This window comes from Salmo salar, chromosome ssa01, assembly GCF_905237065.1.
Source record: "Salmo salar chromosome ssa01, Ssal_v3.1, whole genome shotgun sequence".
NCBI classification, from domain to species: Eukaryota; Metazoa; Chordata; class Actinopteri; order Salmoniformes; family Salmonidae; genus Salmo; species Salmo salar.
Genome location: NC_059442.1, coordinates 20,444,824 through 20,459,403, shown reverse-complemented (window position 1 = coordinate 20,459,403; position 14,580 = coordinate 20,444,824). Strand labels below are relative to the sequence as shown.

Genomic DNA, 14,580 nt, shown 5'->3' with positions numbered 1-14,580 from the left:
ATCCCTGCCACATCTGACGAGAGTCAGAGCCGATGTAGTAGGATTCGATCTTCGTCCTGTATTGACACTTTGCCTGTTTGATGGTTCGTCGGAGCACCATCAACATTTTTATTTTATTTTTTAATAAATGTTTTACTTCCGGCGCCGACAAAGATGGACGCCTCGCTTTGCGTTCCTAGGAAACTATGCAGTATTTAGCTTTTTTATGTGTTGTTTCTTACATTGTTATCCAAGGTAATCTTAGGTTTTACTCCATACAGTCGGGAGGAACTATTGGATATAAGAGCAACGTCAACTCACCAACATTACGACCAGAAATACGACTTCCCGAAGCAGATCCTCTGTTTGGCCCACCACCCAGGACAATGGATCGGATCCCAGCAGGCGACCAAAAACAACGACGTCGTAGAAGAAGGGGCAGATGGAGCGGTCTTCTGGTCAGGCTCCGTAGACGGGCACATCGCGCACCGCTCCCGAGCATACTACTCGCCAATGTCCAGTCTCTTGACAACAACGTAGACGAAATCCGAGCAAGGGTAGCATTCCAGAGAGACATCCGAGACTGTAACGTTCTTTGTTTCACGGAAACATGGCTCACTCGAGACACGCTATCTGAGTCGGTACAGCCACCTGGTTGCTTCACGCATCGCGCCGACAGAAACAAGCATCTCTCTGGTAAGAAGAAGGGTGGGGGTGTATGCCTTATGATTAACGAGACGTGGTGTGATCATAACAACATACAGGAACTCAAGTCATTTTGTTCACCTGACTTAGAATTCCTCACTATCAAATGCCGACCGCATTATCTACCAAGAGAATTCTCTTCGATCATAATCACAGTCGTGTATATCCCCCCCAAGCAGACACATCGACGGCCCTGAAAGAACTTCATTGGACTCTATGTAAACTGGAAACCACATCCTGAGGCTGCGTTTATTGTAGCCGGGGATTTTAACAAGGCTAATCTGAAAACAAGGCTCCCCAAATTCTATCAGCATATCGGTTGCGCTACCAGGGTGGGCAAAACCCTAGACCACTGTTATTCTAACTTCCGCGACGCATATAAGGCCCTCCCCCGTCCTCCCTTTGGAAAAGCTGACCACGACTCCATTTTGTTGCTCCCAGCCTATAGACAGAAGCTAAAACAGGAAGCTCCCGCCCTCAGGTTTGTTCAACGCTGGTCCGACCAATCGGATTCCACGCTTCAAGATTGCTTCGATCACGTGGACTGGGATATGTTCTGCATTGCTGCGAACAACAACATTGACGAATACGCTGACTCGGTGTGCGAGTTCATTAACAAGTGCATCGATGATGTCGTACCAACAGCGTCTATTAAAACATTCCCCAACCAGAAACCATGGATTGATGGCAGCATTCGCGCAAAACTGAACTCGCGAACCACTGTTTTAATGGCAAAGTGACCAGAAACATGACCGAATACAAACAGTGTAACTATTCCCTCCGCAAGGCAATCAAACAAGCTAAGTGTCAGTACAGAGACAAAGTGGAGTCGCAATTCAACGGCTCAGACACGAGAGGTATGTGGCAGGGTCTACAGTCAATCATGGACTACAAAAGAAAAATCAGCCCCATCGTGATTCACGATGCCTTGCTCCCAGACAGACTAAACAACTTTTTTGCTCGCTTTGAGGACAATACAGTTCCACTAACACGGCCCGCTACCAAAACCTGCGGGCTCTCCTTCACTGCAGCCAATGTGAGTAAAACATTTAAACGTGTTAACCCTCGCAAGGCTGCAGGCCCAGGCGGCATCCCCGGCCGCGTCCTCAGAGCATGCGCAGACCAGCTGGCTGCTGTGTTTACAGACATATTCAATCAGTCCTTATCCCAGTCTGCTGTCCCCACATGCTTCAAGAGGGCCACCATTGTTCCTGTTCCTAAGAAAGATAAGGTAACTGAGCTAAATGTCTACCGCCCTGTAGCACTCACTTCCGTCATCATGAAGTGCTTTGAGAGTCTAGTCAAGGACCATATCACCTCCACCCTACCTGACACCCTAGACCCACTCCAATTTGCTTACCAACCCAATAGGTCCACAGACGACGCAATCGCCATCACACTGCACACTGCCCTAACCCATCTGGACAAGAGGAATACCTATGTAAGAATGCTGTTCATCGATTACAGCTCAGCATTTAACACCATAGTACCCTCCAAACTCGTCATTAAGCTCGAGACCCTGGGTCTCGACCCAGCCCTGTGCAACTGGGTCCTAGACTTCCTAACGGGCCGCCCCCAGGTGGTGAGGGTAGGTAACAACATCTCCACCCCGCTGATCCTCAACACTGGGTCCCCACAAGGGTGCGTTCTCAGCCCTTTCCTGTACTCCCTGTTCACCCACGACTGCGTGGCCATGCACGCAACCAACTCAATCATCAAGTTTGCAGACGACACTACAGTGGTAGGCTTGATTACCAACAACGACGAGACGGCCTACAGGGAGGAGGTGAGGGCCCTCAGAGTGTGGTGTCAGGAAATTATCCTCGCACTCAATGTCAACAAAACAAAAGAGATGATCGTGGACTTCAGGAAACTGCAGAGGGAGCAGCCCCCTAGCTACATTGACGGGACAGTAGTGGAGAGGGTGGAGAGTTTTAAGTTCCTCGGGGTACACATCACGGACAAACTGAAATGGTCCACCCACACAGAGAGCGTGGTGAAGGCTGAAGAAATTTGGCTTGTCATCAAAAACACTCACAAACTTTTACAGATGCACAATCGAGAGCATCCTGTCGGGCTGTATCACCGCCTGGTACGGCAGCTGCTCCGCCCATAACCGGAAGGCTCTCCAGAGGGTAGTGAGGTCTGCACAACGCATCACCGGGTGCAAACTACCTGCCCTCCAGGACACCTACACCACCCGATGTCACAGGGAGGCCAAAAAGATCATCAAGGACAGCAACCTACCGAGCCACTGCCTGTTCACCCCGCTAACATCCAGAAGGTGAGGTCAGTACAGGTGCATCAAAGCTGGAACCGAGAGACTGAAAAACAGCTTCTATCTCAAGGCCATCAGACTGTTAAACAGCCATCACTAACATTGAGTGGCTGCTGCTAACATACTGACTCAACTCAAGCCACTTTAATAATGGGAAAATTGATGACTTGCCACTCAATTTATCACTTGCCACTTTATATTATTTATATTAGATAATGTTTACATAACCTACATTATTCATCTCATTTGTATATACTGTACGCCATACCATCTACTGCATCTTGATGTAATTAGATGTATCACTAGCCACTTTAAACAATGCCACTTTATATAATGTTTTCATAACCTACATTACTCATCTCATATGTATATACTGTACTCTATACCATCTACTGCATCTTGCCATCCTGATGTAATGTATCACTAGCCACCTTAAACAATGCTGCTTTATATGTTTTCATACCCTACAATACTCATCTCATATGTATATACTGTACTCCATACCATCTATTACATCTTGCCTATGCCGTTCGGCCATCACTCATTTATATATTTTTATGTACATATTCGTATTCATTCCTTTACACTTGTGTGTACAAGGTAGTTGTTGTGGAATTGGTAGATTACTTGTTAGATATTACTGCATGGTCGGAACTAGAAGCACAAGCATTTCGCTACACTTGCATTAACACCTGCTAACCATGTGTATGTGACAAATAAATGTGATTTGATTTGATTTGATTTCTTATATGCGTCCAGATTAGTGTCTTGCTCCCTGAAAGCGGCAGCTCTAGCCTTTAGCTCAGTGCGGATGTTGCCTGTAATCCATGGCTTCTGGTTGGGATATGTATGTATGGTCGCTGTGTGGACAACGTCGTCGATTGACTTATTCATGAAGCCGGTGACTGATGTAGGAAACTCCTCAATGCCATCGGAGGAATCGCGGAACAAATTCCAGTCTGTGCTAGCGAAAACAGTCCTGTAGCTTAGCATCTGCTTCATTGGACCACTACCATATTGAGCGTGTCACTGGTACTTCCTGTTGAGTATTTGCTTGTAAGCCGGAATCAGGAGGATGGAGTTATTGTCTGATTTGCCAAATGGCGGGCAGGAGAGAGCTTTGAATGCTACTTTACATGTGGAGTAAAGGTGATCTAAAGTTTTTATCCCTCAAGTTGCACAGGTGACATGCTGGTAGAAATTAGGTAAAACGAATTTCAGTTTTCCTGCATTAAAATCACCAGCCACTAGAAGCGCCACCTCTGGATGAGAATTTTCTTGTTCTATACAGCTCATTGAGAGAGGTCTTAGAGCCAGCATCAGTTTGTGGTGGTAAATAAACAGTTACGGAAAATACAGATGAAAACTCTCTTGGTAAAAAGTGTGGTCTACTGTACAACTTATCATGAGGTGTTCTAACTCAGGCGAGCAGAACCTTGAGACTTCCTTAATATTAGAGATAAAGCACCAGCTGTTGTTAATAAAGAGACACACACCGCCTCCTGATCTTACCGTTCTCTGCCGTTCTGTCCTGCCGATGCGTAGAAAAAACAGCTAGATTTATATTATCTATTTATATTGTCCTTGTTCAGCCATGATGCCAAAAAGTAATTGTATATTAAAGTTCTTAATGTCGCATTGATAGGATAGTCTCGAATGGAGCTTGTCCAGTTTATTTTCCAGCGTTTGCACATTCACCAATAGAACAGAGGGTAGAGGCGATTTATTCATTCATCGCCGTAATCTCATCAGAGTGCAAGCGCGCCGGCCTCTATATTGCAGTTTTCGTGCTCTACAAGAGTCAGGGATTAGGGCCTAGTCCAGCAAAATCAATATATTTCACCTCTGACTAATGAGTAGAAATCCTCGTTAGTGATAGCTGTTTCCGATGTCCAGAAGCTCTTTTCGGTTATAGGAAACGATGGAGGAAACATTACGTACAAAGAAAGGAACGATCAGCTCAAAAAAATACACTAAACAGCACAATTGGTCAGGAGCCCGTAAAATGGCTGCCATTCCCTCCGGCGCCATTCTACCATGAAGAAAGAATGAATCTGAACCGTTCCGCTTATGAACTGAAAATAGCTACATACTACTCCATAGTGGACACCTCTCCATTGTTCACCAGAGTGGGATAAGGCCTCTGATATTCCCTGATGCAGAAGCCATGTGGTCTGCTATTAATGTTGTCATTAGTGAGATTTAGGTAGGAGGCAACATTAAGAGACAATGACTCCACTCTTTGGTCATGGTGAATGACTAAGCTTTGCTGTGTCGGGGGGCTCAAACTGAAACCATTTGGCATCTTCCACTTTAAATCAGCAATCAGCAGTTGAAACAATTACAAAGTGCACTGTTTTGGTAAAAAGCTAAGGGATGGGTCTGGCGAAATGTAAAAACTCTTCAATTCATAGATGCAAGGACTATGGATGCAAGGACTGACGATCCATGATATCAAAATGATAGTTTTAACCATGTTTTGAGGCTATACAGTTTATATTTTGGGTTCTGATGGGGTGTGATAGTTGAACTAAGCTCATGAGGCATTTACAAGTTATATTCTTCAAGAATCAATGGGTACATATCATAAATTTACTGTATATGTCAAAAAATTGATGTAGCAACTGCAGATTGCCCCTTTCAAGGTAAAGGGCTGGAACAATATTCCTCTCTACATGCATACTGCTGACCCCCAAACCTAATTAAAGCATAGCACATACAGCCTCCTGTCTGTCTGACCTCAGTCCTAGTTGGTCCTCCCCTCCCCAGACCCCTGTCCTCCTAGTTGGTCCTCTCCTCCCCAGACCCCAGTCCTCTTAGGTGGGCCTCCCCTCCCCAGACCCCAGTCCTCCTAGTTGGGCCTCTCCTCCCCAGACCCCAGTCCTCCTAGTTGTGCCTCCCCTCCCCAGACCCCAGTCCTCCTAGATGTGCCTCCCCTCCCCAGACCCCAGTCCTCCTAGTTGGGCCTCTCCTCCCCAGACCCATCTTCCTAGTTGGGCCCCACTCCCCAGACCCCAGTCCTCTTAGGTGGGCCTCCCCTCCCCAGACCCCAGTCCTCCTAGTTGTGTCCCCACTCCCCAGACCCCAGTCCTCCTAGTTGTGTCTCCACTCCCCAGAACCCAGTCCTCCTAGTTGTGTCTCCACTCCCCAGAACCCAGTCCTCCTAGTTGGTTCTCCCCTTCCCAGACCCCAGTCCTCCTAGTTGTGTCTCCACTCCCCAGAACCCAGTCCTCCTAGTTGTGTCTCCACTCCCCAGAACCCAGTCCTCCTAGTTGTGTCTCCACTCTCCAGAACCCAGTCCTCCTAGTTGGTTCTCCCCTTCCCAAACCCCAGTCCTTTTAGTTGGCCCTCCCCTCCCCTCTCATTTTTCTAGTTGGGCCTCCCATCCTCAGAGCTTTCTCTTCTAGACCACCCTGATCAAAGACGTTCCGGGACAAAACTCTACTAATGTCATAAAGCTGTCTAGAGACCTATGATTGGGCTGCCACGAGCAGAACGGATTGTGGGGGCGTGTCTGTTCTGGTGTGTGGGATAGAGTGGTCTTTGTTATTGTTGGGCTCCCTAGCAGCCAGACCAGCGTGACCCAGACCATAACCTCCTGCTGCCCTGGCCTGAATGGCTGCCTACTGAATCACCTATATCACTAACAGATGTCCCTCACACTAACTCACTGCATGTCAGTCCTGAACAACCTAACACTATCCCTCAGTGTTAGAAAGAGGAGTGTAGTCTACAATGGGTTTGGTAAATTTTGGCTAACATTCTTGAAGACATAGGCTTAAGTATGCATCAAGTTCTATGGTTGAGGATCCCAGTTAGCAGAAAAAGCCGTCTCTGATCAGCAGCATTGCTATTCCAAATGGTTTACAAAATCATTGAATGAAAATACCACAAAATATATATATTTTGGCAAAACAAAAACTTGATTGCCGACATGCAAAACATTTTGGGACTGTATCGAACTAATGAAACGAATAGCAAAAGATTTTGAGTGGTATTTTCCTTTAAAGTGATATTGAATATGACACATAAAATAATCTCAAATAACCCATATGTCCCTGGAGTGTGTAAAACTGCATGAGCTAGTCTAGCATGGCATGTGTTGGCTGTACTCAGGAGTGTTTTAGGTTTACGAGAGTACCCCCACCCATTTCCAGCTCTCCCTGCTTCATGGGCAATAAAGCAGAGCTAACCTACAGTCTGTCTGTGTCACAGGAATTACATAAAGTTCAACATTCCAGCATTTGCAGAATTTCCCTTAACACTCAGTCAGAGAAGAGGTATCCTGAGATATCTAGGAAGGATTTCTAGGGCAGTATGTTTTATCTATCTATCTATCTGTCTCCCTCTCTCTCGCTATCTATCTGTCTCCCTCCCTCTCTCTCTCTCTAAAACACAACCCCTTCAAAGCAGCCACAGAGCAGACAGTTATAACAAACATAAGAGTTGTACCTTCTAGGGTGGTGCCTGTACCCAGGAGTGGGTCTCCCAGCCCAGAGGTGTAGCGGGCGCTGACAAACAACTCATATTCAGTAGCAGGCTGGAGGTTCTTCAGCAGAGCCACGGTGGTGTCTCCTTTCACGGCTATCTCCTTCCTCTCCCCGGTGCCGTCGGCTGGTTTGAAGGCCACGCGGTACTGGAGGACATTCCCGGGAGCGGCCCTCCATGACACCTTCATGCTAGACACGGTCTCGTTGAAGACACGGAGATCACGGGGAGAACCATGGACTGAGAAGGAAAGGACAAACATGTATGTACAGTATAAACTGCATTAGCTATAGGTAAGGAATAGAAATGTTAGCAGCCACGCTGGTTAACTGACTGACCTTCCTTGGTGGTTCCGTCGACCTGCATCTCGTCTCCCAGGCCGGAGGTATACTCTGCAGACACAGACACACGGTAGGTGGTGATGGGGAACAGCTCCTGGAGCACGATAGTGGTGTCAGGTCCGTTGGTCTGGGCCTCCAGCACCTCTCCTCCCCCTGTCACAGTGATGTAGGACAGCCGGTACCTCACCACGGGCCCTGGCGCCGCCAGCCATGACACCCTGAAACTGTCCGTGGTCTCCTCAGACACACTCAGGCCCTGCACCGTCCCTCGTTCTGGAAAGAAGAATGTTTCGGTTTTGTTTAGCAGTGGCTTGCCAATGTAATTTGTAAGGACAAAGACTCCACACCCAGCCTTCTGTATAAACTATTGAACTTGTGAGAAACATAAACTTCTGAGAAACAGCAAAAGCACTATAACATATACACTCTTAGAAAAAAAGGGTTCCAAAAGGGTTCTTTGGCTGTCCCCATAGGATAACTCTTTTTGGTTCCAGGTAAAACCCTTTTTGGTTCCAGGTAGAACCCTTTTGGATTCCATATAGAATCCTCTAAGGGTTCTACATGGAACCCAAAAGGGTTTTACTTGAAACCAAAAGGGTTCTAAACTTAAACCAACAAGAGTTCTTCAAAGGTTTCTCTTATGGGTACAGCAGAATAACTATTTTGGGTTCTAGATAGCACCTTTTTTCTAAGCGTGTACTGTATCTCTTCACTTGATTATGCTGTGAAACCCCTGAATGTGTATGCCTTTAACCCCTTACCTTCCAAAGTGGTCTCCTCCCCTGACAGAGGGAAACTGTCTCCTTTGTCATACTGGGCGAACACGTTGACCTCGTAGGTGGTGAAGGGGGTGAGGTGTGGCAGGATGGCGCTGGTGGTGTCGGCTGGCACAGCCAGGGAGATGTAGTCCCCAGTGATGTCCTCTGCCTTACGGAAACGCACCAAGTAGGACATGACGTTGGTGGAATCGGTTGTCCAGGTCACACGGAAGCTTCTGGACGTCACCTCAGAGAACTCCAGGTCCCTGGGTGCAATCAGACCTGACGAGAGGGATAAAACACAATTAAGTGACTGGTTTGTGTTTTGTCCTCACAGAAATGTCATCGTTATGGCTTTTGATAATGGTAAGCAGAGGTGTCTATCTTATTCATTCAGAAAAGCTGGAGTTGAACTCATTCAACATCATTCACAGGTCCATATTTGACCATTTATCTTCCATGAGTGTCTTGGTCATAGGAAACACTCCTCATACTGAATGCTAGCATTATGCATTAAGCCGACAAGATTGCAACACATTCATATTAAAAACCCCAGGACAATGACTAATTGTTTTGTGTTCTTCGAAAAGGGGGATCATTACTGATAATAAGTGCAGCAAATAAACTGATGTCATGCTACTGTGGTGTTGAAAACTATCTAAAGTCCTGTTGACTTTCAGAGACGGGTGGCCTTTGAATTGGAAGGACATTTAGGACAGAATAACAGAGGGTCTCCAGTCAGTTGCTATGGTGTTTAAAAACAGTAAACGATAACAAATGGTTCAACGAGCTCCCCTGAGATGCAGGCATATGGTTTTGTGATATTTTGAAGGCAGCATGCTCAGTCAGGAAGAGATAAAACAATCAGGGCTCTCCCCAAATAATGCAAGAAGGGCACTGCGCTGACTGGCTGCACCAGAATGTTAAAAAAAAAAAGTACTATATATTTTTTTTATTATTTATTTTCTTTATTTGTTATCATTTAAGGCCAGGCACCACACCCTAATTGAGTATTTATTTGCTCTAGATTGCAGGAAATGGCAGTTCCAGGTGTTCTCAGCAGCACCAGCTTGTTAAAAAATCTTGGGGAGAACCCTGCCAATGAATACCTCGCCTGTGTCTGCCTGACCAGAAGCCAGCTGGGGAGAAAGAAACAGGCCAAGGCAAGGGTAATAATAGATTCAGATTATTACTCAGCCTTTTGTGTAGTGGAGATGTAGACACATTATGATATCGCTATTGCAGTAGCACAGTTCTGACCTGCTTTACCACAGCACAAATAACTGATTACAATGGACTATACAGAGTTCGAGGTCACTTAGCGGCTGCCACTAAAGTAACCCATATGGTTATGTAGCTATAGTTACAGGTACAGTGCAGCCCAGAGTAAGCATGCTAAACTTCAAACAGGGGTATGTGTAATGAGTAGGGCTAGGAGTTTTTGTTGACCACATGACCAGAGCAGGAAAACCCCCAGCCCTTTGTTATAAGGGTACAGGCATTTAATACTGAGACTCAGAATTTCCACTTTAAAATGTATGTCAAACAAAAACCAATGATTCTTAAACAAACCATACAACTCTATGCACAAGGACTACTATTAACAATGTCCACTGAAAATGCTACAAAAACACGTTTACTTGAAGAACACTGCAGATGCTAAGTTTGGTAACATAATTAGTTTGTCCTGTTTGTGCTGTCATTCTGCTACCAAACTTAGCATCTGCAGTGATCTTCAAGTAAATGTGTTTTTGTACAATTTTCAGTGGAAATTGTTAAAAGTAGTTGTGCATAGAGTTGTATGGTTTGTTTAACTTTACAATCATTGGATATTGTTTGACATACATTTTAAAGTGAAAATTCTGAGTCTCAGCATTGTTCTATTACCATGGAATTGCCTGTATGTTAAATGGCTACTCACTCCTCTTCTTGATGTTTAGGAGCTCTTGTTCGATCCTCAGGCAGATGGACTGGGTGAGCTCCTTGGAGATCCTCTGGAAAGCATCAAAGTCCTCCACAGTGTATACGTGGGTCGCTGCTGGGGCGTTAGCAATGGCTTCCAGCTCTGACCTCACAGCGTCCTTCACCCCCACAGCAAAGATCTCCACATCTATATTCCTTAGGTTGGTGGCCGCGTCCTTGAAGGAGTCCGAGGACTTGCCGTCTGTGATGAGGACCATGACACGTGGGACGCTGGTTCGAGCGCCTCGGGTGGAGATAAAGATCTTCTCCCTGACGTAGTTCATGGCCTTGCCCGTGTTGGTGGAGCCTCCACGGTAAGGGAACGTCCGGACAGCCTTGACCACTGAAGAAATGTCATTATAGGTGTTCAGGGCGAACTCGGTGTGGGGGTCCCGGCTGTACTGGACCAAGCTGAGCCGGATCTTGTCAAGCCCGACGTTGAAGGAGTTGACCAGGACCTCCAGGAAAGCTCTGACTTTGGCAAAGTTTTGTAATCCGATACTGTAGGAACCATCGACCAGCAGGACCACGTCAGCTTGTACGTCCACTCCAAGAGAACATTCTGGGGTGGAAAATACATTAGATGTCATCTCTATATTGTCTACATTATGAAATAGGTTGTTCTTTTACATAGCAACTAAGTAAACTTTCAGTGAGTTAGTATGTGAGTGAGTGGATCACTGATATGCTGTTACAGAGTGTTATCTCACCCAATGACACCTTGACAGGCTGTGTCTTCTCCATGGCCAGGACAGCATCACTGGGTGTCAGACCCTTCAGGGCGAACAGGCTGATCTCGTACTCAGTCTCTGGGGACAGGTCCCGGACGTTGACAGAGGTCTGGGTGGGCCCCACGTATACCACCTGGCGCTTCATCCCAGCCATCATGGGCATCAGGGTCAGCTTGTAGCCTGTGATCTCCCCCAGAGAGGGATCCCACGTCACCCTCATGGACTTAGAGGAGATCTCAAGTACCTGGAGGTTAGAGGCCGGTTCCACCACTAGAGACAGAACAAATGTAGTTTGGTTAGGCAACACTTTAACAATACATTTACAGTTACAAAGTTGTTGATTTGTTACATTGACCATACCTATTTCTGACAATGTACTTGAAATAGGTGAAGATTTAAATCAAACAATGGAAATGTGATGTAATACATCGTCTATGTCTTACCGTCATCTTTAATGTCTTACCATCATCTATAATGTCTTACCATCACATCGTCTATGTCTTACCGTCATCTTTAATGTCTTACCATCATCTATAATGTCTTACCATCATCTATAATGTCTTACCATCATCTATAATGTCTTACCATCACCTATAATGTCTTACCATCATCGATAATGTCTTACCATCACCTATAATGTCTTACCATCATCTATAATGTCTTACTATCATCTATAATGTCTTACCATCATCTTTAATGTCTTACCATCATCTATAATGTCTTGTCTTACCATCATCTATAATGTCTTACCATCATCTATAATGTCTTACCATCATCTATAATGTCTTACCATCATCTCCGCTCACTAGAGAGTTGAGCTGGTCATCCACACTGGAGCACACCTGAGTGATGAGCTTTTTCTGCACTGCCTTGATCACATCAAAGTTAGGAACGTTGTAGACATGTGTGTTGTGGGGAGTTGAGGCCATTTCCTTCAGTTCATCCTCATCTGCTCCTTTGATGCCTACATTGTGAAAAACATCTTAGAAATTAGCCTGAGAAATGGAGTACTCTGGTCATCAGCCATTACAGAATCTCCAGGCACACACAAACTAAAAGCATTATAAGGATGTTCTCAAGAAAGAGCAGTACCTAAGGCAAATATTTCCACTCCAATGTTCCTGAGTCGTTTAGCATACTCCTCCACTGGGTCCTGGGATTTTCCATCTGTGATTATCATGGCTATCTTCGGAAAGCCTTTCCTGGCGCCAGCCGCCTCCGTAAAGATGTTTTTCAGCAGGTAGTCCATGGCATCCCCTAGAGACAAAGTGTAACATAATTTACCTTTAAGAAAATAGTGTTACCTAAAATCTTTCAGCGTAAGATAACATGTATTGTCTGTGGGCGGAAGCCTACCTTGAGAACAAGCACGGAAACAGAACATAAAATGGAAGATTTGCACCAATGTTCTAGTTACACACACAGATCTCAAGTTAGGATTCGGTCCAACAAGAATTTACAAATTATCTACAGGATATCCATGCACTCACTGTAAGGGATCAAACATGTCCAAGTTGGCTGTTTAGTCACACCTATCACGTATACCTGTCATGGTGTTTCCTCCCTTGTAGGGCAGGGTGTTGATGGCTTTGAGAAGCTCTCCTCGTTTGGAGTGGCGGTTGAGGGGGAACTCAGTGCGGGTGTCTGTGCTGTACTGGACCACGGCCACCCTGGTCTTGTCCTCTCCGATGTCGAAGGCACCAGCCAAGGCACTGATGAAGCTGCGGATGTGCTTGAAGTTTTCCCTGCCAACGCTCCAGGAGCCATCCACCAGGAAGACCAGGTCTGCTATGGCATTGACTGAACACTCTGGAGGGGTGGAGAGGGGGATGGGGAGAGAGGAAACACAATTAATTGTCTGAACACAATCTGACAGATTGGTGCACCTTTTTGGTACTCTAATGAAAATATCTGACAGATGATATTCCAACAGTCATGAAGACAAAAATGTGTTTTTATGGACCAAATAATCACTGAAACTTTCAACGGTATTGTTCGGTTTTATGTTTCAAACCCTAGTGGGTTTTTAAATCACAGATCCATCAGATTCTCTGGAACATTCAAGATGCAATAATTGGCAGGACTTCTATGAATGTCTTGAATCTTAGATCCCCTAGGTCTATTTGACTCTTTACGCGTATGTGCTTCTCACATCTTGTTATTCTCACTTTTTGAAGATTTCTTGATAAAACATAAAATATTCTACAGATTTAGCAGGACAATTAGGTAAATTGTGAGAGCGCTAAGAGCGTTCTACCAGATTGTTTTTCGGGAATTCTGGTTCAATTTCCACCCAAATCGTACATGGTGTGGAAAAGTGAGTGTGCCTCCCTGTCAATCCACAGACTGGACTCATGGAGAGGCAAAGAACTCCAGTAAAAGGACTTCTGGTCAGAGCAGTAATCCTTTCCACTTCTTTCAACATTTAATTTAAAGGACAGACATGCACAGAGTTGGCATGACAGTGACGTCATCCCTCTCATTGGATTATGGGAACACAAAAGGAATCTGTTTGCCTCAATGTGAAGACTGTTTTCAATTACGAATTACAGTGTACATTCTCAGCCGCTGTCGGTCCACCTGTCTGCTCACACTGTGACAACTCATCAGTGCAGAAGGGGTATTTGAGGCTTAGGAAAATATTCCAGGGAAAAATATTATGATTATGATGGAAGTTCATGGAAAAACACAGAAAATGTACTGGAAAAAATGGTACAGCTATGTGGACAGGTAATGGGCATAGAGGGGACTGGTTGACATTGAGATAAACATACTTACTGATTGCATCTGAAGTCTGAGGTCTCCTTGCTGTTCCACTTGTGTTACTGGATTGAACTGAAACACAAGAGAACTTGAACTGTTATCATGACATCCTGTGTGTCATATGCCATGTATAAATCCAAGACAATCAACACATCATCAAGCCTCTTCAATGGGATATCAACCACATACATATAAACATATTTTTCCTGGTTCATTAGCTATAAATTATTCAAGTTTCAATAAACAAATGGGATTTCCTTCTTCTGATGTGTCTAGAAGCTAACGCTATAAACTCTCAGTTGTTCCATTAAATATCTTATGTTTTTCATCTCACTTGGCAGCTACACCATAGACAGCTGGAGGCTTGAAACTATGTAATTGGCCCATTGTTCCTATGGCTGAGTGGTCTGATCTGAGGTTAAACCCTTTTGATATCAGTCCACATCAGGCTTTTGGGAAAGCCATCTGACTTTTCACGCAAGTTATTTTTAACCTTGTAACAGCATCAGAATACATCACTGGGCCCAAGCTTCCTGCCATCCAGGACCTCTATACCAGGCAGTGTCAGAGGAAAG

General features: G+C 45.2%; 1 protein-coding gene across 3 annotated transcripts in view; it reads right to left on the bottom strand.

The window, feature by feature from the left end:
* LOC106573748 (collagen alpha-1(XII) chain) overlaps positions 1-14,580 on the bottom strand; it is a 90,540-nt gene that overhangs the window by 70,574 nt on the left and 5,386 nt on the right. For 2 of the 3 annotated variants that reach the window (XM_014149121.2, XM_014149180.2), the window contains exons 5-13: positions 14,021-14,077; positions 12,788-13,051; positions 12,335-12,499; positions 12,033-12,206; positions 11,222-11,512; positions 10,471-11,073; positions 8,553-8,831; positions 7,789-8,064; positions 7,415-7,690 (exon numbers count right to left, since the gene is read on the bottom strand). The exons of the other annotated variant lie outside the window; for it this stretch is intronic. In XM_014149121.2, the coding sequence (XP_014004596.1) occupies positions 7,415-7,690; positions 7,789-8,064; positions 8,553-8,831; positions 10,471-11,073; positions 11,222-11,512; positions 12,033-12,206; positions 12,335-12,499; positions 12,788-13,051; positions 14,021-14,077 (2,385 nt within the window). The remainder of the gene's footprint in view (positions 1-7,414; positions 7,691-7,788; positions 8,065-8,552; positions 8,832-10,470; positions 11,074-11,221; positions 11,513-12,032; positions 12,207-12,334; positions 12,500-12,787; positions 13,052-14,020; positions 14,078-14,580) is intronic. 3 annotated transcript variants of the gene reach the window in all.